At 35.9% G+C, this 22,537-nt stretch overlaps 1 protein-coding gene across 1 annotated transcript in view; it reads left to right on the forward strand.

Moving 5' to 3' along the window:
• Window positions 1–22,537, forward strand: part of TTN (titin) — a 274,020-nt gene that overhangs the window by 121,277 nt on the left and 130,206 nt on the right. Inside the window, exons 125-165 of the mRNA XM_077883161.1 lie at window positions 1,015–1,095; window positions 1,286–1,363; window positions 1,597–1,674; window positions 1,833–1,916; window positions 2,187–2,270; window positions 2,497–2,580; window positions 3,316–3,396; window positions 3,696–3,911; window positions 4,843–4,923; window positions 5,134–5,208; window positions 5,417–5,509; window positions 6,293–6,370; window positions 6,572–6,736; window positions 6,978–7,061; window positions 7,247–7,324; window positions 7,822–7,905; window positions 8,161–8,244; window positions 8,449–8,532; window positions 8,742–9,062; window positions 9,384–9,467; window positions 10,545–10,619; window positions 10,780–10,863; window positions 11,410–11,484; window positions 12,126–12,218; window positions 12,776–12,853; window positions 13,774–13,842; window positions 14,133–14,216; window positions 14,365–14,658; window positions 15,532–15,612; window positions 16,383–16,460; window positions 17,024–17,107; window positions 17,261–17,335; window positions 18,641–18,724; window positions 18,834–18,917; window positions 19,038–19,121; window positions 19,451–19,528; window positions 21,249–21,332; window positions 21,785–21,859; window positions 21,976–22,059; window positions 22,176–22,253; window positions 22,407–22,490. Coding sequence (XP_077739287.1) covers window positions 1,015–1,095; window positions 1,286–1,363; window positions 1,597–1,674; window positions 1,833–1,916; window positions 2,187–2,270; window positions 2,497–2,580; window positions 3,316–3,396; window positions 3,696–3,911; window positions 4,843–4,923; window positions 5,134–5,208; window positions 5,417–5,509; window positions 6,293–6,370; window positions 6,572–6,736; window positions 6,978–7,061; window positions 7,247–7,324; window positions 7,822–7,905; window positions 8,161–8,244; window positions 8,449–8,532; window positions 8,742–9,062; window positions 9,384–9,467; window positions 10,545–10,619; window positions 10,780–10,863; window positions 11,410–11,484; window positions 12,126–12,218; window positions 12,776–12,853; window positions 13,774–13,842; window positions 14,133–14,216; window positions 14,365–14,658; window positions 15,532–15,612; window positions 16,383–16,460; window positions 17,024–17,107; window positions 17,261–17,335; window positions 18,641–18,724; window positions 18,834–18,917; window positions 19,038–19,121; window positions 19,451–19,528; window positions 21,249–21,332; window positions 21,785–21,859; window positions 21,976–22,059; window positions 22,176–22,253; window positions 22,407–22,490 — 4,002 coding nt within the window. The remainder of the gene's footprint in view (window positions 1–1,014; window positions 1,096–1,285; window positions 1,364–1,596; window positions 1,675–1,832; window positions 1,917–2,186; window positions 2,271–2,496; window positions 2,581–3,315; window positions 3,397–3,695; window positions 3,912–4,842; window positions 4,924–5,133; window positions 5,209–5,416; window positions 5,510–6,292; window positions 6,371–6,571; window positions 6,737–6,977; window positions 7,062–7,246; window positions 7,325–7,821; window positions 7,906–8,160; window positions 8,245–8,448; window positions 8,533–8,741; window positions 9,063–9,383; window positions 9,468–10,544; window positions 10,620–10,779; window positions 10,864–11,409; window positions 11,485–12,125; window positions 12,219–12,775; window positions 12,854–13,773; window positions 13,843–14,132; window positions 14,217–14,364; window positions 14,659–15,531; window positions 15,613–16,382; window positions 16,461–17,023; window positions 17,108–17,260; window positions 17,336–18,640; window positions 18,725–18,833; window positions 18,918–19,037; window positions 19,122–19,450; window positions 19,529–21,248; window positions 21,333–21,784; window positions 21,860–21,975; window positions 22,060–22,175; window positions 22,254–22,406; window positions 22,491–22,537) is intronic.

Raw genomic sequence — 22,537 nt, forward strand, 5'->3', positions numbered from 1 at the left:
TTTCTGGTTAATAAAAGACGCCCCACTTCTTCTCCACATGAAAGAACATCCCATGTAAAGTCCCGATGTGTGGTCTTCATGGAAAGGCTTGGAACAGGGCAAGGTGGGCACGACTCCCAAGCACTGGTTCTGTTGTGCTGCCTGGGAAAGGCCAAGGTGTTAGGCACAAGTGAGGCACCTGAGCGGTCAGAGAGGGCCTCATCCCTTCTAGACGTGTTTGGGAAACCAAACATAACACGGACACAAGGGAAGTTCTCATTGCGTGAATCTGGCTTCTGTTTTTGACAGTATGCACTATAAAGCTTTTTCAGAACTGTAGCTAAAAGCAGAGCCATTCTATGAAACCCTTTGTTTTCATTAAGCCTAAAAGATCTAGGGAAGAGATGGGTGGAGCCCGTTAAGTTTACTTCTAGTGTAAAGAGATGTGTCTGTAACTAGATCTTCCTATTCTATAATTAACTTTATACATATAGGCTCAAAAATCATGTGAAGATACCTGCCTCTTCTTTCATACTTGCCCTCAACAAAACTGGGGGGGGGGGGCTCGTTTCCAAGTCTTCAGTAGGTTTTTCACATGTAATATAAGTCTTTTCTTTTTTATAACCCAATTGTTGTTTTCTCAAGTGTATGTTTCTGCCCTTAAGTCTTCAGATCTAGAGTGCTCTGTTATTTTTGAAACTCCTCTTTGGATGCTTGTGCTCTTATTAATTTAGCCACTAGGATTGTTTTTATGTCTTGTACTTGTCCTGTTCTTCCTGCAAACACAAGCATTATGATCTTTATGATACACTTGAAAATTAAATTACTGACACTTATTTCCCAAATTCTTTATTATGGCATACGCTTTGATTAAAATGCACTTTGTGGGGGTGGGGGCAGTTAAATGGGAACAATTGGGGATTCGGCAAGTGTTAAATTTTTTATCATTTTAATTACTCTTTGAAGTAATAAATTATAGCTGAAATTAAACATGAAAAGCACTACAACTTTTCTTTAAAACTGATGTCTTTAAAGTGATGGAAGAGCCGGAGGAATATGTTGTGGAAGAAAAGACGCACTTTATTTCTAAGAGAGTGGAAGCTGAACCAGCTGAAGGTATACCAAGTCTTAAATTAACTTTAGCCCTATGTGTGTTTGGCTTGTCCCATTCTTTATGTTTTCTTCAGTTAGTTTATCACTTATATTGCAAATTGATGACTATCGTGTCTAAGTAAACAGATTTCTTACATTGTTATTGAAAAGAAATCTGGGCATTTCGACAAGTGTGTTTTATAATCTTTTCAAGTGCTTGAGAAGCATGAGAAGAAGATTGTAATGAAACCGAAAATTCCTGCTAAAATAGAGGAGCCCCCACCAGCCAAAGGTATAGTTCTCTATCAAAAAACAAATATGATGACCTTCGTCTTAATAGCTATATCAATGCCTTCAGTTTGGATGCTGCCTGAGTTTTGTGAGCACATATGTATAAACATTTTTGCTGAATATAGTCGTTAATGTTTGTGTGTACGTATGATCGGTCAAAAGATTAATTCTAAGCCCCAAGTGTCACTTCTTCTGTAATGCAAACTAATATTCTTACACGTAATTTTTCTAAAGTTCCTGAAGCACCTAAGAAAATTGTGCCAGAAAAGAAAGTCCCTGCTGCAGTTCCCAAAAAGGAAAAGGTGCCACCAGGTATACTGGGCTTTACTTTATTCTTGAATAATATCTGTCTTTTTCATCTTAAATTGGTACATTCTTCAAATTTTTATGACATAAACAAGAAAGTAGCGTGCCTGTGTTTAACGTATTTCATATTGTGTGCTTGACTGTGTTGCTTGATATCTTTTAAGTGCCAGAAGAGCCAAAGAAGCCAGTTCCAGAAAAAAGGGTTCCTCCAAAAGTGGTTAAGGAAGAAGAGCCTCCCCCCACTAAAGGTAAATGAAACCCTCTGGCGCAAAAACCAGAAACATACCTCGTCTTTGATCTTCTCACTGCTGTCCTTGGGTCACACCTTTTATATGGAGGTTATTGGTGTATGTTGGAGGCTATGGTGTATTCTATTCGTGCGTATTAGTTGTTGTGAAGTTTGTGTGTATGTTGTGAATTGCTGTAGTCTAATATCACAGTACTTTCTGGCCAATACCAAAAAAAAAAAATTCCACTTTAAGTAACTGAACTCCCTAATCCTGAAATTATCTTTCAAGTGGCTGAGAGGCACATGCAAATTACCCAAGAAGAAAAAGTTCACGTTGCTGTAACTAAAAAAGAGGAGCCTCAGAGAGCAAGAGGTACATGTGACCTTTCAATACATGGAATATTGTATTTACCCTGTTCTCTTTACCAAACATAGTGGTTATGGGTGTCTGTTGTTATTGTTTTTGTTGCTATAGTTGTTTTCTGTGTTTGAAATAATGAAAATGTCCAGTCCTTTATGTTTGAGTTACTGTTATACGACTGACTTTTGTGATCAGAATGAGGGAAACGGTTCTTAAAAAGTGAAATCTGTCTTTAAAGTGCCTGAAGAACCCAAGAGAGCTGTTCCAGAAGAAAAAATTCCTAAACTCAAACCTAAGAGAGAGGAAGAACCACCAGCAAAAGGTATACTAACTTTTTCAAAAAGCAAAATAAGCATGTAGGTCTTAAAACTAATCTAGTGGAATTGGGATCTTTAGAGAAAAATGACTCCAATACATTATGAAATAAGTAATATGCACACGCTATGTCCTATCACTTCAAAGCTCAACATTTCAGATGCCAGAAAGTACTCTCTCTTCTTTCTTTTCCACAAAAGTGTGGAGCTCCCCCAGATGTGCACTTCCCCTTAAAATGTACTTGTCTACTAATATGTTATTGTCTGTATACTAAACTCATCTGCCCAAAGGATTGTTTTGTGTGGCAATCTTTGATAAAATTTAAGATTTTTTAAATCCTGGGTTTTCTATATTGTGCCAGTGGAGCTTCTTGAAAATACAATAGAATTCAGATGAAGACATGATTTATGGGGCTCAAGTTTCTGTCCAATGCTTGTTTGGTAGTCACTGATGATGCTGTCTGGTTGTCTTTTTGAACTCTCTTATAAATACTACTTGATCTTCCTGAAGTTATTCAGTATCTCTGAAGGATTAAGGAAGTTAGAAAAAAAAAGTATTTCTATGTATATTAGACCATGTTTATTTCCAAGTCCATTGCTTTTTCTTGCCATGTAGATGAAAAATGTGAATGATGGGCATGGTGATGGTTGCCTTTGTCCGTGGACTGTTTGTACACAGTATCTCTGATCACATATGTATTCAAAATCTTGTAATGCACTTTTAATAATTACTCTTTTTAAAGTCACTGAAATCAGAAAAAGAGCTGTTAAAGAAGAAAAGGTATCCATTGAAGTTCCAAAAAGAAAAGCTCCTCCCGTGAAAGGTACATTATGCTCTCACTAAATAATAAACTGAAGCATAAAACTACACAGCTTTTTGTCTGCTACTTTTCCTAATTGACTCCCACCCTTTATTGGTCGATTGTTAACTAAAGGCAGGAAATCTAACATTTGAAGTCATAAGTAGCAAATGTACACCAGACCTTGACCAGAGAAGGACAGGCAGGGTCTCCTATAACCAGTGCATGAATCCATCACATAAGAATGAAATCAAAGTGCATTGTCACTATCACTCCTAAATGGGCTTCAAGTAACATACTGCCTGTTTTCAATATCTTTCTAGAAGTAACTGTAACTGAAGAGAAAGAATGGTCTTACGTCCATGAAGAAGAAACTGTTTCAGTAGAACGGGAAGAGGAATATGATGAAATCGAGGAATATGAATATAAAGAATCTGAGGAGTATGAACCAACAGAAGAATATGACCAATACGAAGAATATGAGGAACGTGAATTTGAACATTATGAAGAGTATAAAGAGCATGAAGAATATGTCACAGGTATGAGCAAAACTCCAAACCTGACAACACATGCAGATTCCATTAGAGCAGGATAAACAGTTAGATGCCCAAAGAAATTTACAAAGAATTTTATTTTGACAAATTCACAATTTTTTTTTCTTAGATAACCTCCAGGGGGAAAAAAGTCTCTATGAATCTTAAGGTTACTATTAGACTTTGGTTCTGGGAATGATCTATTTCCTGCCTCATTTTTGCTTAGACACAAAATAGCAAGTGTCCCAAAGTTCTTTTCCCAAAAGGGTTGGGAGTTAATCTGTAGGTGCCCATGATCATTCTAATACATGACCAAAAATGGCTGAACATCTCTTAGTCTAAAGCTTATTATCAAGGATGATAGAAAACTACATTCCCTCAGGGTTCCCGTCATGAAAACTTGACAAAGCCTGCTTCCAAAGTAGACAGAGAAAAAAGCTAACACGAGCAATTACGTTATATCTCATGACGATCAAATTTGTAGGTGTATAATTTTGGTTCCACGTGATTCATTTATTTTATTCGATAAGTCCCTCCTGGAATTTTGAAATGAAGCAATATTGTTTCCCTTGCCCATTTTCTGATGTTTCATAGCTTCACTTTGAGAACATTTTATGTGGTTGTACAGATAGCATTAAAAACGTATATTATATAGAAAGAAGTTTGAACCACGATTTTTTTCTACCTGAAGTGAAATGAGACTGTTGCATATGTAAGAGAGAGTTACAATGACCTAATTGAATCAAAAAGCCAGGAGGTTTAGGGGCTTTTAGTCCCGATTTTACTTGGACCTGTGATTCTAACTCACCTCTAAGGACTATGACTACACTGTAGATAACAGATATATTATTTAATTCTTTGAGTCCATTTAAGAAATAGCATTTTTTTAATGTATGTCCCAAAGTCTAACATTAAATACCTTGTATGTACTCTTTAGAAGAACCCAAGAAGCCTCTCCCAGTAAAGCCTGTCCAAGAAGAACCGGTTCCCAGAAAGCCAAAGGCTCCACCAGCTAAAGGTAGAGTGAGCAAAAAACCTTATCGCTTCTGAGAGATCCATGTGCCCTCCATGTCTGTCATACCGTAAACACATGTTGAAGTGGCAACACTCAAGCTGTGTGTGGGGTGGGGATGTGATGTTGTGCATCAGACTTCTTAACTTTGTGTTCTTACTACTCTTGAGAAATCTGGCTCAGGGTTTTAAATCTGTTAATGTTGATATTTTAAAGTGCCGAAGAAAGTCGTCCCTGAAGAAAAAGTCCCAGTGCCCATTCCCAAGAAACTCAAACCTCCACCACCCAAAGGTACATTGCAGAGTGAGAACTACGAGAAACATCTTTGTTCCTCATGTTCTATAAATGTGTCTTTCTACCTTGTCTGCTGTTTTTTCTTGTTTTTACCGAATGTATTGTGGTCTGGATTCTTACATTTCACAGTTTTTTTGTGTATTTTTGTGTATGTTGTGCTTGTGTAGTTGGTTTTAATGCTCTTCAATAATTAATATCTTTAAAGTGACTGAAGAATCAAAGAAACTTGTTGAGGAAAAAATACACATTTCAATTACCAAACGTGAAAAAGAGCAGGTGGCTGAGCCAGCTGTTAAAGGTATAATAATTTCCTTCCAAAACCATGGTCTTTTATAATGTCTCTTTTAAAATTAAGGTCGCTATGTTTTGCTTTGTTTTGTTGTTATATATGTCTTTTAAGTCATTCATTAGGATTTACTGGACTTAAAAATCTGTCAACATAGGGAAAGAAGGTAATGCTACCTTAAAAAAAGTTATTTTGAAATATATGCATAGCTTATTATACAATAGCTGTGGCTACAATACACATAAAACAGAATGTTTGGATTTAAAATTGGTGGCTATTTGGCACATTCCTGACTCCTCTAAATTCATGTAATGATAGAACAATGTTGACCACAGCTCATAACTGTTTATCCTTTCTAAAGTTATTTTAAAGGCTACCAAAAAAAACAAAAACAAAACAAACAAACAAAAAAAAAACCTCAGTGACTAGTCATTTTTTTTTTTAACTATAAAGTAACTTCCTGCACTTTCAGGAAGTATATATATATTCATAAGAGAATTCAGCTTTTCAGTAAAGGATATTTCCTACAAGCAGAGATACCTGAATACTAAACATCATTTCACATTTGGGCTCTGCTACTTCAAACTTACTTGAGTATTTTTATATATTTTTATCCCAGTGAGGTTCAAAATCCTTTTCATGGAACATATAAAGTTTCTTATAGGCAAACAGTTGTATATTTATCGCATGAGAGGTGCTTGCAGAATTCTTCTGTCTGCTTAACATATGACAAAGCAAGCATTGCCTGGGTGGCCTGTTTCTGACAATAAAATATCCTTATACTTAAATTTCAAGTGCCCGTGATGCCCAAGAGAGTTGTCACAGAAGAAAAAGTGCTTGTTCCTAAAAAAGAAGTAACAGCACCTGTTACAGGTACATAATACCACTCTTTTTAATGTGTTGTCTGTCTTCATTGCTGTAAAATTCATGTTCAGTTCTTTGTGTGAAGTTTTTTTTTCCTCTGGGAAGGATAAAGCCTGTTCTTTCTTCTGTTACAAATGGCTGTGTTCCTAATGGGTCTTAATTTCGCTGAGTCATTGGTAAATGTCGAACCTAAAGATAATCTCTTTAAAGTGCCAGAAGTACCAAAAAGACAAGAACCAGAAGAGATTGTCTATGAAGAGGAAGTTGTAACCCAAGTAGAAGAATATTTTGAAGAAGAAGAAGAAGAAGAATACATTCATGAAGAAGAGGAATTCATAACTGAAGAAGAAGTCGTACCAGTGATACCAGTCAAAGGTAGATTATGTCTCCTACAAAGAGATACCTACCTAGCAGCATCTTTAGAGTCTGGGTGTTTAATGGGTCAGATTCTGGTTTTTTGTTTTTGTTTTTATTTTTGTTTTTTTTAAGCACCAGTGACCAATTCTGCTTATTTTAGAACCAGACACTTTTGGTGCTGAAGTATGATTTCTGCAGTTGCCTTTCACATTTTTATCTTGTGTGCAAATTTCCAAAATTCTTAATAATATCTTTAAAGTGCCCGAGATACCCAAGAAACCTGTACCAGAAGAGAAGAAACCTGTTCCTGTTCCCAAAAAGAAGGAAGCCCCACCAGCAAAAGGTATAACCACCATTTGCAAACATGGGCATATAAAAAAAGCCTTAATCTGCACAGAAATTGTTAGCTATCTTCTGAATTCACAAGCTTGTGTGTGTTGCTCTCTGTTGTTAGAAATGGGAATTGTGCTTTATACAGATGTGTTGTCACTAGTAGTTAGAACTTACCAATAAACAATATCTTTAAAGTGCCTGAGGTTCCTAAGAAGCCAGAGGAGAAAGTTCCTGTGCCCGTTCCTAAAAAAGAGAAGCCTCCACCAGCTAAAGGTACATCTCTTTATAATCCATCAGTGGGATAATGTAATAATTTACTCATTAGTAGAACTTGATGAGCCATATCATTTCTTTCTCCATTTCTCCATTTCTTTCTCTGACAATATTAACAAGACAGGGACCACCCAACTGGTTATAGGAATAGTTTACCATGTATTCATCTCTGAATTTTGCCATCGAACCACAAAGATGCTCAGTGCCTGGCTCTCCCTCTTTAGTGGAAAGTTCTTCATTTAAAGTAAATTCTTATTATAATTCCAAAATGGACCAAATCACTATTTACCAGGCATTGTGTTGTCCTTATCACCAGTCTATGTTTTCTCAGTGTTCTCTATTTAAATTTTTGTGCATCGCCTGGCCTTTGTATCGTGGCTATTATTCTTATCAATCTTAAAGTATAATTGTATGATGCTTTAGTAAAGTCCTAAAATTGTTGGATTCTTTTTTATGGGTGAAAAATGTGTCACTAATCCCACTTGATATCTTTAAAGTTCCTGAAGTACCCAAGAAACCTGTACCAGAGGAGAAAGTACCAGTACCGGTTCCTAAAAAGGTGGAAGCACCACCCGCCAAAGGTACATGAACTCACAAAAACGTTTTACTTCACATTTGCAATAAGTAAAATTAAACTGCTTCAATTCTGTACTCTGGGGATACAACTCTTTCATATTTCTTTATGGAAAGGGAAAGATTCTATTTTAAAGATAAAATGCTTCTTGAAATTTGCGTTGGTCATACTTTTATTACCATATCTTAATCTTTTTTGAGACTATGCTTAAGCTCAAAATTTTATGTCATATAACATTTTTCTCTAAATCATTTCTTTAAAGTGCCAGAAGTGCCCAAGAAGCCTGTGCCTGAGAAGAAAGTGCCAGTTCCTGTTCCTAAGAAAGTAGAGGCTCCACCTGCAAAAGGTACATCCTTCATCATTTAAGTACATGGGGGGAGAAAAACTTTCGGTTACGTATATTCACAGCAAATTCCCCCCTTACATTCCATTGTTGGTTTGTTTAAAAAAAAAAAAGTCTTATTACAAATATTTAGTGTTTATTTTCATACATATTGCTCTGAAACATATAAAAAGAACACATTCTTAAAGACAAATGATATTTTTAAAGTGCCAGAGGTGCCCAAGAAGGTCATCCCAGAGGAAAAGAAACCAACACCTGTTCCGAAAAAAGCAGAAGCTCCACCACCCAAAGGTACATTAATCTCTAACAGCACCAGGCCCAAAAGGAAAACTAACTGGTATTAGTCAGCCTTGCTAATCACAACTGATACTTCATGACATTGAATTTGATGACGGTTGATGCCTCTGTGATCACAGAATAGCTGCTTTTCATGTTGTCCCATTGTTATGAATAGTGTACTTAACAGTGACACTTGAACAATTGAATAAATATCTTTAAAGTGCCGAAGAAACGCGAGCCAGTTCCAGTTCCTGTAGCTCTACTTCGGGAAGAAGAAGTTCCATTTGAAGAAGAAATTGCTCCTGAAGAGGAAGTTCTACCTGAGGAGGAGGAAGTTCTACCTGAGGAGGAGGAAGTTCCACCTGAGGAGGAGGAAGTTCCACCTGAGGAGGAGGAAGTTCCACCTGAGGAGGAAGAAGTTCCACCTGAGGAGGAGGAAGTTCCACCTGAGGAGGAGGAAGTTCCTCCTGAAGAAGAAGTTGAACCTGAAGAAGAGCAAGTCCTTCCAGAAATCAAACCTAAGAAGCCAGTACCTGCACGAGGTACGGCAACTCTTCTTGGAGTCACCAAGGCCTCTTTTGTGTTTTCTGCCTTTCTATCTTTTTCTCTTCATCCCCAGTTTATCTCTAATACTTCACTCTTTACGTCATCCACCCTCTAAATCTTGGAAAGCGTCCCAGACGTGCGTGCCTTTGTTACCATGTCTGCCATGTGTGTCTGACATTGTAAATGATTTGAAGGTCTGTTCAGATTTCATGGTGTGAAATGCTGTTTTATTGTTTGTGGTCTTCTCGTTTGTCTTTTTGTTAGACATGTGATACTGTGCATGTGATTTTTAACGTCTTAAAATGAATGTTTTTAAGTGCCCGAAGTGCCAAAGAAACCTGTACCACAGAAGAAAGTCCCTGTGCCGGCTCCTAAAAAAGTGGAACCTCCACCACCCAAAGGTATACCTCCCCAAAGTGAATACACATTCTTCACCCATAGCTTCACCAGAAAAATTATGGTGCAACTGGCCTTAGGAAAAGTTGTATGTATAAGACAGACAGTTACGTCTAACATTCTACAAATGTTCAGGAACACTGACCCCCCACTTTTCCTTAGCTACAAAGCAGTACTCAAGAACAAAGATAAAAGGGAGTATTGTCCCCCAAATCGCCACAGAAGCTCTACCTGGTTGCCTGTAGTCTGAGTAAACTTTGAAATTTTCAAATAGATACACTGCAAAGCTAAATTATCTACACAAAAAGATACCTGAAAAAATCAGCATGAATAAACTTTCCTAAATTTTATCCTTCCGCAATTTATATGAGGTGCTTTTATAACACCAGGATGGAAAGAAAAAAAAGGATGGAAATATTTATCAAAACGCTCAGTAGTAGCTTATGTCTTCTGATACATACGTATAAGTGGTAGCCCAGCGGGTTTTGACTTTAGCCTTGGCCTTATTCCCTGCTGTCTTATTCTGAGCAAGTTTTTTATCCAATTGGGCCTCAGATTTGTCTCCTATAAAATGGGGAGACTAATATCAGTCCTAGTGGGCTCAGATATTATTGTGAGGATAGAATAAAGTAAGGTGTGCGGAAGTGACCTATCACGGAGTGAATTATCCAGATCAGTTCATAAGACCGGTCAAAGGCTGTATATTTAGACCTTCAGGTTCAGTATTTTCTGCCAAAGGTCATGGCATCGCTACTTAAAATGAGAATAACATTTCCACCGAGCGAAAGAGTCATATAATCAGTGAAATGGTGAAGCCGATCCTTTATTAGACTTCAGAAATACTTTACAGGTGATGATTTAATAAACCACTAGGGAAATTTAAGTGGATGAAATGACTCTGCCCTCTGATATTCGAGTAGGTGGAAGGTCCCTCACTCTCCAAAACTACACCCTAACACGGGGCTCCGACCTGCCCCACGTCTCCAACCTGTTGCATGTGGTCTTTCTGTGTGTGAACTTCTTGCATTCGTTCTTTTTGGTCCCTCACAATAAATTCTTATCATGAAATGATGTCTTTAAAGTGCCTGAGGTTAAGAAGAAAGTGCCAGAGAAGAAAGTGATCATTCATAAGAAAGAGGAGGCGCCTCCTGCCACAGGTACTGCTCTTCCCAAGCGAACTAGACACTGCCATTTCTTTCTATCACCTGTAAAAGTCAAAGTGTCCTCTTCCAGCATTTGTTAGGCTAACTTGTATCATTGCTATGTCCGTGGTCTCCGTGTTCATGCAACTTAAATGATAAAATAATATCTTTAAAGTGCCTGTGGTGCTTAAGAAACCTGAACCAGAAAAGAAAGTGCCTCCTCCTGGTCTTAAGAAAGCAGTGCCTCCTCCTGCCAAAGGTACATCACCCCCAAACGGGGATGTGTTTGCTGTACCCCATGTTGAACTGTGATGCTGTCCACACAGGATGTTCAACATAAATGTTTGTCTTGTCTTGTCGGTCTGTCACTTCCATTCACCGTTTGTGACTCTGTCGCACCCATGTTTGTGCTGTGTCAGTTTTTCCACTTTGTGTTCGTGTGTTTTACGTTGATTCTCTATGTATGTTACTTCCTAAAAAAATAGAAACACTAACCTGATACATCTTTAAAGAGCCCAAAGTAACTAAGAAGCCAGTGCCTGAAGTACCCCTTGCTCTTCCTAAAAAAAAGTAGAGACTCCAGCAGTAAGAAGCAGACTGTCTCTTTAAATGGGCTCTTGGTCTTAAATCACAAACCTCTTTATTTTTGTTTCATTAATTGATTCTGCAAAATCTCAGTGTTTCATCTTATGCATGTGTATTTTGATACTTACTCCTTTGTGTTGAAAAATGGGAAACTTGGTCTTTATGCACTCTTCGCCGGTTCTTGCATTTTAAGTGCCTAAAACGATCAATATCTTTTAAGTTCCTGAGGTACCTAAGAGAGTGGAAGAAACACGAATCATTCTCCCTGAAGAAGAGGAAGTTCCACTGGTTGAAGGTAGATGTCTTGCTAAGAAAATAGATTTTTCCAAGTCATCATTGTCTTATCATTGTCTAATATTGAAGGAGGCAAATGCACCTTTTGCTTCAGAAAATAAACATATTCAGACTCTAAAAGAAATCATTATTTACCTAATAGAAATTAAGCAGGGAAATTGAAATCAACTGACTCTCCTTTCTTACATGCTTAGCCAATTTGTTTGTTTGTTTGCCTGTTTAATTTTAATGACAGTCTTTGAAAGGAAACTATTTGCCATGGGGAATTTTTCATCAGATAACTTGGTTGATAATAATGGGATAAATCTGCTCAAAGGAAATTCCAGTTAAGCCTGAGTAGTTGATACAGAAAATCTGACATCTACCCCAAGTGAAACAAATCCAGTCCCATTAAAAATAATAATAACAATTTCAACTAAATTCTCTCTGACAGTCCTTCCTAATTCTGAAATTCTGGGAAGGACCTAAAGTATTTTGAAGGCTCAGTAGATTTTTTTTTTTTCAAGGACTAGGGAGTTTACACACGCAATGCAAAGGCTAAGCTACGGATTACCTGTTTATGACAACCTCTCTCTTCAGGTATATCCTTGTAGTCTAATATTCAAAAGAATTCTAATCTACAAAATAATAATCTTTTTAAAGTGTATGAGGAGCCCGAAGAGCCTATTCCAGAAGAAGAGATCCCTGAAGAACCACCTAGCATAGAAGAGTTTGAGGAGGTTGTTCCACCTAGAGGTACAGCTGCTTTTAGGCCTTGGAAATTTAAAATCTATTGTGGTCCAGATCTTTCTCAGAATAAGTCTAAATATAATATTCCTCAGTATACTTTTCTCTTGTCTTATCAATGATAAATTGAAGATCAATAATTAGTGGTACCTGAAATGCCCCCCCCCCAACTTTTCTACTGTATTATAATTCTTGTATTATTGGCACTTTAATTTTTTCTAGCCAGACCCTATTATAACACTTTCTCCTGGTTCTTTGTTTTTAGTTTTTATGCAGTATTAAAGTGGGGGAAATCTATTTCTGTGTGGTTTACTTTTTAGACTAATTCTTAGCCTATTTTTCCTGAAGACTATGACAAGCTTTTGCATAACTGATAACTACATTTGCTAATAGGAGGAGGAAGTAATAGCCTTCTACCTTTAGAGACACTACTCAAATGTATAATTACCACTTAGTTTGCTAATATCTTTTAAAAACCAGTCAACATTTTGTGTTATTTTTTGCATTTATGGATGTTCGGTTCACTGCATGTCATTTTTCAAAATGTCCGTATGATATTTTTTAAGTGCCTGAAGTGGTTAAGAAAGCAGTACCTGAAGTACCTACTCCTGTTCCTAAAAAAGTGGAGGCACCACCAGCTAAAGGTATAGCAAATCTCAATATCTTTAAATTCCAATTAACATTCTTTAAAAAACAAAAACAAAAACAGACATTTCTTCTTTGATGGTTTTCTTAAAGTCATTTAAGTAGCAAATTTATGAAATTGATTACGGACCAGTAAAAAAACATAACCCATTTCATATCTTTAGCCTTTTTGGGAATGTTAATGGGTAATTATGTTAATAGATAGCTGTGTGTATATAAATTACTCCAGAAATTTCTCATTTTAAATGTTAATTAGTACATCTCTCTATACTTACATACATAACAATAGATCCTTCTTCACCACATTTCATACATAAATTTATTCCATTGTATAGAGTTTTCTCATGTTATTATAATTATGTATACTATGTTACATCTGTTCTAATGCTGGGATAATAACTATTTTAAAGAGCCTCATGTCCTTTCTAATATTTGGCCTAAGCATTTAAGGTTATTACAAAATGTCTCCTTCTCATTGCTTCCTAATTAGGCTAACGCTTCAGAAGTGCTCTTAACAGATAAGCTTATGCCCTGTCGCTATCACAGTAGGCATCCCCAGCAGATAAAATAGTACTAGGTGGAACAGGATGCCTGTGTCAAGGCTCAAGTACTCTCCTATGATATTCACTTCAAAAAAGTCCTCATCAAATTAAAAGTAGTAGAAGTAGGTCCAATATTGGTAATCCCTGCTATTTAAAACATATAGAACAGCACAGGTTCTTGCAGATGTGTCTTCTTCTAAGGTTTAGTTAGCAAAAATAAATGATTCGGAAAAGTATCTTTATTATCTGTAAAATTGGTGTCCAGTAGTACAGAGTGACTTCTTACGCTTTGATTAGTATAAAGATGTTTTTGCCACATTTATTTATGTTCATGAGTTAGTATTGTCAACTAACTGAAATGCCTAATATCTTTAAAGTGCCAAAGAAGGTTCCCGAGGAAAAAGTACCTGTTCCTGTTCAGAAAAAAGAGCCACCTCCAGCCAAAGGTACATATTCTGTTTTAAACCTGAACTTCCTGTTAATATTTTTTCATTAACATATTTATGTTTGGGATACCTGGCTGGCTTAGTCAGTAGAACATGTGACTATTGATCATAGGTCATGAGTTCAAGCCCCCTGTTGGGCATGGAGCTTACTTAAAAATAAAAATTTTTTTAAAAGTTAAAAATTTTTTTAAAGTTTGTTTTGTCTTGAATGTGTCTTGACTGTTTTGATGTCTTTTGTGTATAATAATTTGCTTTTGATAGTCCTAAATATTAAAACTATATCTTTAAAGTGCCAGAAAAGAAAGTCCCAGAAAAGAAAATCGCAGAAAAGAAAGTCCCTGTGCCTAAAAAAGAAGCTGTTCCCCCAGCTAAAGGTATTTTTGGAAAGACCTTTTCTGTACCTTCATGTATTGTTGCATGAAAGCCTTTTCTTCTTTCAGTTGTTTTCATTCTGTATTTTGAATTTATATCTTCATTCCTTTGTGTTTTTTAAAAAAATTATTAAAATAGCTGCTCTTTCAGGGAGGACTGTCTATGAAGAAAAAGTATCAGTTGCCTTCCACAAAGAGGAGGTAGTAAGAGAAAGAACAGAATTAGAAGTAGTGGAAACACCAGTGGAAGTTCTTGAGGAAGAAGAGTTCCACGAAGTTCAAGAATATTTTGAAGAAGAAGAGTTCCATGAAGTAGAAGAATTCATCAGAGTTGAAAAACCTAGAATGGAAGAAGTACACAGAGCTGAAGAGGTCCATAGGGTAATAGAATTTTTAGAGACAGAAGAAGTGGAAGTATATGAAAAACCCAAAGCTCCACCTAAAGGTATAGGGGAATTCTGTTGCTATTGCAAATTGTTATACTTTTGCTCTAACTCACTTTTTTTAAGTGCATTTCATGTCCAGTTTGGAATACTAGAAACCCACTTACTTTCCAAGTTCAAATTATGGCATGCTTTAAGCATGAGCTGCAACTATTTGATGCACAGATTAATGTGGAGTAGAGATTAACCATACAGCATATAATTTTAGCAGACAAGATAATAGTATTTGATATCTACTTATCTAAGGAGCTCACTGTATGAATTTGTGGACTCTTTTTTGAAGCCAGCTAGGAATGATTGTTACAGGATTGTTACGGGTGCCAAAATATCTGACCAGTGTAGTCGGTTGAGTGACATAGAAGCTCCTCAGTTAACTGAGGAGTTTACATGTTCAGGCAAAACAGCCATTGCTTTGTTAACATGAGCCAGCTGTTCACAAACTGATCATTGCTTACCGAAAGCTTCCGCCACTTTCTGACATTTTCATTAGCAAAATAACAGTAAGGAAGCAAATGAAGCATTGGTAACACCACTTGCATTCTAGTTTTTTTTTTTTGTTTTGTTTTGTTTTTTTTTTTTTTTTGAGGATAAACCATGATACAAATAAATTCTCTTCAGTACCATTCCAAATCTTGCACAAATTAATATGTGTGTAATATGAAGGAATATGTGTGTGCATGTGTGCTTATTATTCATAGTAAGTCTACAATATAGATGAAATTTAGCAAAATCATGTCTGTCTTGGAAGTGTGATGTAAATTCAAAAAATATAATTAGGTAAAGCATTTATGAGCCCTCACTGGACTAACTTTATTAGTAGTGCTCCCAATTACCTAAAGAACTCATTCTAAATCAAAATACTAATATCTTTGAAGGGCCTGAAATATCTGAGAAAGTCATCCCTCCAAAAAAACCACCCACTAAAGTTGTTCCTCGAAAAGAGCCACCAGCTAAAGGTATTTCATTGGTGAAAACCTACTTACCTTATTGTATGTACAGAAGCACCTTGATTATATTACGAGTTCGCATTCTTGATGTTTTTCTTCTGTGTCTAGTGTTTTTGGAATTTCTAAACAAACTAATATCTTTAAAAAGGTTGAGGGGCCAAAGGAAGTTCTACCAAAATAGAAAGTCACTGTAGTTACACCTAAAATACCCAAAGCAAGTATCTTTATTAACGAAATAGTGCACCTAGGTTTCCTTCTTTGATACTGTTCGATATTGGATATTCACTAATATGCTTATTGATAAATCCATGTTTTCCTATTTTATTCATTTTAATCATTTAGTAATAATACATACATCATGACTATTCCTGCTTTGTACATTTTTGGGAACCTCTTGAATTTTCCAATAGAAATAAAAAACATCTAATAAATAGTATGTACTTATATCTTTAAAGTGCTTGAATCATTTAAAAACATTATCACTGAAGAGAATGTATCAACCATTCCACCAAAACAAGCAGAAGTATCGCCAGCTGAAGATGTCTTGTTAATTTTTCTTGTCAAACTCTTACGATTCTAACACGGGAAATTTTTCTGGATTTCTGTCATGTTTGTTGTCACAATTTGACTCATTTTAATACTGTAATATGTCTGACAAAGTGATAACTCTGTTTTATTTTGTGACTATGTCATGTGTTGTGTTTACATTTATGTTGTGCTTGTTGCAAACCTTTATGAATGTTTAAAAGTAAAAGAAATTATCACTACTATCTTTAAAGTACCTGAAGCGCCCAAGAAAATTGTGGTAGAAGAAAAAGTACGTGTTCCTGAAGAGCCCACATTTCCACCAGCTAAAGGTACCTGCCTTTGGTGATTTGCCACTATTATAAACCCCTCTTTTATTCACTTACTATGAAACAGAGAGAGAAAGTGAGAGAGAGAGATCCTTCTCCCCTCAATGCCACAATATAGCTGAATTATGCAAACTTCAGTTTATGTTCTATAACATAATCCTCTCTTTTGTGATGACCCTCCAGAAACAAAGGCATCAGCCTAAAGGCTGTTACTGTTTTTGTTGATCCTCTTCTTAAGCAATAATTAAACATTTTTGACCCTCAACTTCTTTTCTTTTTTGGAAGCTACTGTCAAGGAGCTCTGAAAACAAATAAACATTCCAAATGACAATAGAAAATGATGCTTTACTCCAAAGACAAAGTATTTTTAATATTGTCATATTAAAATGTCGTATTAAAATCAAGAACTCATCAACAAGGCAATCTAGAGAGATGCATTGACTGTGTTTAGCTGGCTTATGATTTTGGAATTCTTGGCATTCTTCTTGTTAGATCCTCTTTTTGTCCTGATGCTTTATACCCAATTATGATATTTTTAAAAATAAAATAAACAAATATCTTTAAAGCACCTGAAGTACCCAAGAAAATTGTTCCAGAAGAAAAGATTCGTGAAGCTCTTCCTAAAAAGCCTGAAGTTCCACCAGCTAAAGGTATACACTGATACTAATCATGACACAAAATGACTCTTTGTTTAGTTATCCGTGGCTTAAAGTCAATGTGTGTGATGTTAAATTCTTTTATTTTGCTGTATATTCTTAGTATATTTGTTATTTATAACAATTAATATACTAATATCTTTAAAGTTCCTGAGGTGCTTAAGAAAGGTATTCAAGAAGAAAGATCATCTAAAGCTCTTTCTGAAGACACAGCGATGTACAGTGAGTGTGGAAAAATTGGTGGTGCTTTTCGGTTTCATTTGTGTTTGTGTTTGTCTTCATAGCTTTTAAAAATAAATATACTAATATCTTATAAAAGCCCAACATGCCAAAAAATATTTGGCTAAAATTAAATTATCTGAATGGTTCTTTGCCTTAAACAAGGTATGTCTCCTCACCATTTTAAAAAAATAAATAGCCCTGTACTTATAACATTGTCTAATTTTAGAAAAATCATTTGGCTTTTTGAATTTGTCATTGTCTTGTCTTGTTAACCTGTTCTGTATGCAAATATCTTCTGCTTTGAAGCAACTTCTTTTCTTAGGCCTTGAAGTAACTTTAACTTCATCATAATGTTTTAATTGGATTTTATAGAATCAAAATGCCCCCTTATTTTTTTACTCTTCACAGCCATCATTGGAAACATTTGGCAATGTTGCTCAAATGACCATAGATTTATAAGGCCATTACAGCATCAAAAGAATTCTCAAATCATTTTTTATTTGTTTGTATGTAAAATTATGATTAAACAATTTGAAGAACAAAATAATCTGAATAATAAAATATTCTGAATATTCAATAATCTGAATAGTAAAAATGCCAGTAGTCAAGATTTTCTTCCATTTATTTTAACCTAAAAAATTCCCTGTGTAAGCCCATTTTTTTTTGTCTGTAATAGTAGGCTGGGATAAAAATATGTGATGACTCGCTCCATTAAGTATCCTTTCCATGTTTTAGTATGGTTATTGTCACCAGCCAGTCTTCCTTTCTAAAAGCCAAGGAAATCTTTATTTTCTTCATTTGCCTTATTTTCAAAGATTTAACTATTTTTCTTTTTCCTGCTTCCAGTCCCTAAGTGGTTGTTAAACTACACAGCCATAAACCAGATATGGCTGGTTTATATGAAATTATGGCCAATTAGGTTCCTGGAAAAGGGAAGGACTTACATGAATTTCTAGTAGCTCAAATGTAGGAGAATTCTCAATGTGCAACTCAGTATCAACCCTGTTCTTTATGAACAAAACTAAGAGCAAAGGACAATTTTGCCAGTAACTTTCTGCAGACAAAGTAGAATTATATAGTCCCTTGTGAGTGAATTCCTCAATTTTATTATTATCATAATTGGGAGTTCTTATGATAGACCTGGGAATGACGCTTTCTCTTAGCCAATGTGTTATTGTCACTAGTTTGTGTCTATTACTACAGGTAATCTGGGTGATGAATGTGTGTTACGTATTATGTTTTCTTAATACTCTTTGCCACTGCCTTGAAATGCCCTCACTTGTATACATACTAATATCTTTAAAGTTTATGAAGTATATGAAGAATCTACCTCAGAAGAAAAAGTTCTTGTGACTCATCCTCAAAAGACAAAAGTCAAAATAGCAAAAGGTATATAACACCTATGATCTAGTCTGAAGAAAATTTATTGTTGGCTCTTTTAAAAGCTCTATCTTTTCCTTCGCTGTTTATAAATATAATTATACTCATATCTTTTAAGCACCTGAGCCATCCAAGAAAGTCGTTCCAGAGGACAAAATATATGTGACCATTCCTAAAAAGAGAGAAACACCAGCAACCAAAGGTACATTTCAACAACATCAAACTTAGATGAACATCTTTGGATTCAAGACTCAAAAATTGCGTGTTATATAATTTACTGTTTTTACAAGCTCTAAGTGTAAACCTACTAATATCTTTAAAGAGCCTGATACAACCAGAGAAGTCTTTCCAGAAGTGGAGTTACCTGAAGCTGTTCCCCAAATTCCAGAGCATCCTCCAACTGAAGGTATAATTCTTAGTTATGAAAATCTAAAGAGAATCTTTCTTCTTTGGTCCGCAAAATACATTGTGTTTTGTGTAGGTTCTCAGAACCTCTAACACTAAAATACTAATATCTTGAAGGCCCCCAGTGTACCCAAGACAAGAAACTTTCTATGCTTGCCTCCCCCTCCAAAACAAGTGCCACTCATACCATGTACAAGGATAAACAATTAGAACAAAAATTAAATTTCTAATTTAAAGCTACAATACCTGTTAATATAGCTAACTTTTTATATATCTTGTGTCTTCATGTCTTTGCCTTTTCTCAACTAAAAAATACTAATATCTTTAAAGAGTTGGAAGTCTCCACGGAAGGTCTTCCAGAGCGGCAAGTTCCCGTTGCTAAAAGAAGAACGCTACCACCACCCAAAGGTACAAGCCAGAAGAAAGCCAGCTTCCATATCTCAGGATTGTAGTTGTCCTTAACATATGTAAATATACTAATATCTTGAAAGCCCCAGTTGCTACTAAGGAAGTCATTCCAGAGAAGCGGGTCCCCCAAAGCAGAAGCTCAGCTGGGTATATACATGTTCCCATGAGTTATTCAAAAGAAAATAGAGGGAAAAAAATCTTTAACTTATTTAAATGGAAGATGCTTGGGCTATAAACTTTATGAGGCCTCCAAGGATTACATGAAGATACATAATGTGTAGCTGTGACCCAGATGGATTGATTCTTCAATAAGAAATAGCTATTACTATTTCCAAAGAAAGAAGAAAAGTTAGCTAGAAAAAAAAAATGTACACAAGACCACTTATAACATTTATATCCCTGAAACTCAATTGGATTGGTTTCATTCCCATTTAAAGCAGAAATCAGTACCATCAAATGGCAGAGGTGCCTGGCTGCAGACTATAAATTGGTAATTCAATGCTCCCTGGGGTTGAAATTTCAAGAGATAATATAACTGCCTATTAGAATTGCTTTTCGATGAAAATAAACTTATTACTAAGCACAAGCATATACATTTGAAATAATTATTTTCCCATAGGACTTAAATATAGAAATATTCTCAGAAAAACATGACATAAAGACAATAAGAGATTAAATTCAACTTTGAGCAGTTCTTTTTTGTGCTATGGTCTCCACCTGAGAGCCTTCTAAAACTAAGGCAGTTAAAACTAGTTAAAGTTGGAATTCTGTGCTGAGTACTTAATTATTCCTTCTCATCACCTTTTATTGTCCATTTTGAATATTTTTAGATAAATCAAAAGAAGAGAAAGTTTTAAAACACCCAGAATAATAATTTCCTTACGATATCCATAATATTCTGTGATTTAAAGAATATCCAAAAAAATAAAGAAAGAAAGAATATCCAAACACTGACATGATTTTTTCAGTCTAGAATCTTTGGGTCATTCTCCTCTAATACTTGAAAAACAAATCCCTTTCTAAAGTGCCTAAGGCAAGGGTACAAAATGAAGCCTATCCAGATGAGAAAGAAGCTGTTTTATTCTCCTCAAATTAATAGCTAAAAGCACATCATTAATTATTAAAAAATCAATTTTTTTCACTTGAAGCTAATTTTCCATGATCTAATTTTCTATATACCTACCATTCCAAGGAATAAAATTACTAATATTGATAGTACCTGAGTTGACCAAGAAAATAGCTCCTGATAATCAAGCACTCATCTGTTCCTAAAGAATCAGCTATAAGGAACAGGGAGGTCTGTCTCCCATTCTGGGGCGTTCCTGTAGGCGGAGTTAGGACTAAAACGCTTCATCACTCCGAAGTACAGTGCATTTAATATCTTTAAAGTGCCTGAATCACCTCAAGAAACTGTCCCTGTAAAGAAAACCCCCATGGCTGCTCCCCCTGAGATTGAAACACCTTCCAGTAAAGGTATCATTCGTTCTATCCTTCCTGCCTTCATTTGTTTAATCAATGCCAATTATGTGTGTGGTGCTAGGGAGCTGGGGAACCATAAACATGGAAAATTAAGACTTGATTCCCTTCTTCCAAACTTTATACATCATCCAATTTTTTAGAAGAAGCACTCTTGTAGCCAGAAATACCATTGTGGTTTAATTAATAACTAACGTCTTCACTGATGCCTTAACCTCTAAGCATGATACTAATATCTTCAAAGCACCAGAAGCTGTGAAAGAATTGGCTCCTGAAGTGCAAGTATCTGAAGATGTTCCTAAAGAACCAGAACCTCTGCCTATAGAAGGTATGTCGATACCTGTGAACAGAGACTGAAGAAGAAATGATACGTCCTGTGATGTTAAGAACTATGCTTTACTAATGTTCTTCGTAACACCCAAATGTAAGCATACTAATATCTTTAAAGCACCTGAAGCTGCACAAGAAGTTAACCTCTCAAGAGAAAATATTTGTGGGTGTTCCTATGAAGACAGAAACTCCTTCTATTAAAAGTACTCATTCAACCAATACTTAGTAGGGAGGGTCTACGGTGTCACAGGAACTAAGCCAGGTGCTGGCGGAGGGTGAGCCCTTCTTCTTGAGGATCCTACTAACCCCTAAGACTTAGTTGATTGGTGGAGCAAGGGGAGAATAGACAGGAAGAAAAGAGACTTCTAGAAAACTACAGCTAACTTTTTGTGGTTACTGGTTTCACTAATCATTTTAAATCTTAAATGTGAAATACTAATATCTTTAAAGTGCCGGAAGCTCCTCAAGAAGTTTTTCCTGCCAAGAGAGTTCCTTCCAAAAAAAGAGAACCTCCTTCAATTGAAGGTACAAGTGGCCATGCCCTCAAGCTAAAGAAGAGATAGCTCTTGTTGTCTTAAAAATTTTTTGCTGTGCCTCGTGATCTCCATGACACTAAATGTTAAAATACTAATTTCTTAAAGTGCCGGAAGCTCCCCAAGGAATTGTCTCTGAAAAGAAAACATATGTGATTCGTCACAAAAAGGCTGAAGTTGTTCCTGATGAAGGTATATGTTCTTGGAAGCTTAGCGATTTGGGGAAATGTCTTTGCTGGTATGAATGTGCTTCCTGTGTGTTTGGAGTCTTATAACTTCTCAATGTGAAAATATTAATATCTTTAAAGTGCCAGAAGCGCCCAGAGAAGTTGTCCCAGAAAAGAAAGTGCCTCCTCCCCAAAAGCCTGAAGTCGTACCTGCCAAAGGTACATTCTGGACCACCCTTTCCTTAAGGTGGGGTAGGAGGGCAATAGGAAGGACCACCAGGCTAGACTTGAAAGTTCTTTTGATGTATAAATGCAGTTCTTGTCTGTGTTGATCCTTGTGACTTAAAAGCAAATTTACTAATATCTTCAAAGTGCCTGAAGCTCCCAGAGAGGTTGTCCCTGAAAAGAAAGTGCTTGTGGTGCCTCGTAAAAGGCCAGAAGTCCCACCTGTTACAGGTATTTGTCACTAGCCTTAGGTTTAAGAAGATATAACTCTTCTGCTC

The sequence above is a fragment of the Canis aureus genome, chromosome 34 (assembly GCF_053574225.1).
Source record: "Canis aureus isolate CA01 chromosome 34, VMU_Caureus_v.1.0, whole genome shotgun sequence".
Lineage (NCBI taxonomy): Eukaryota > Metazoa > Chordata > Mammalia > Carnivora > Canidae > Canis > Canis aureus.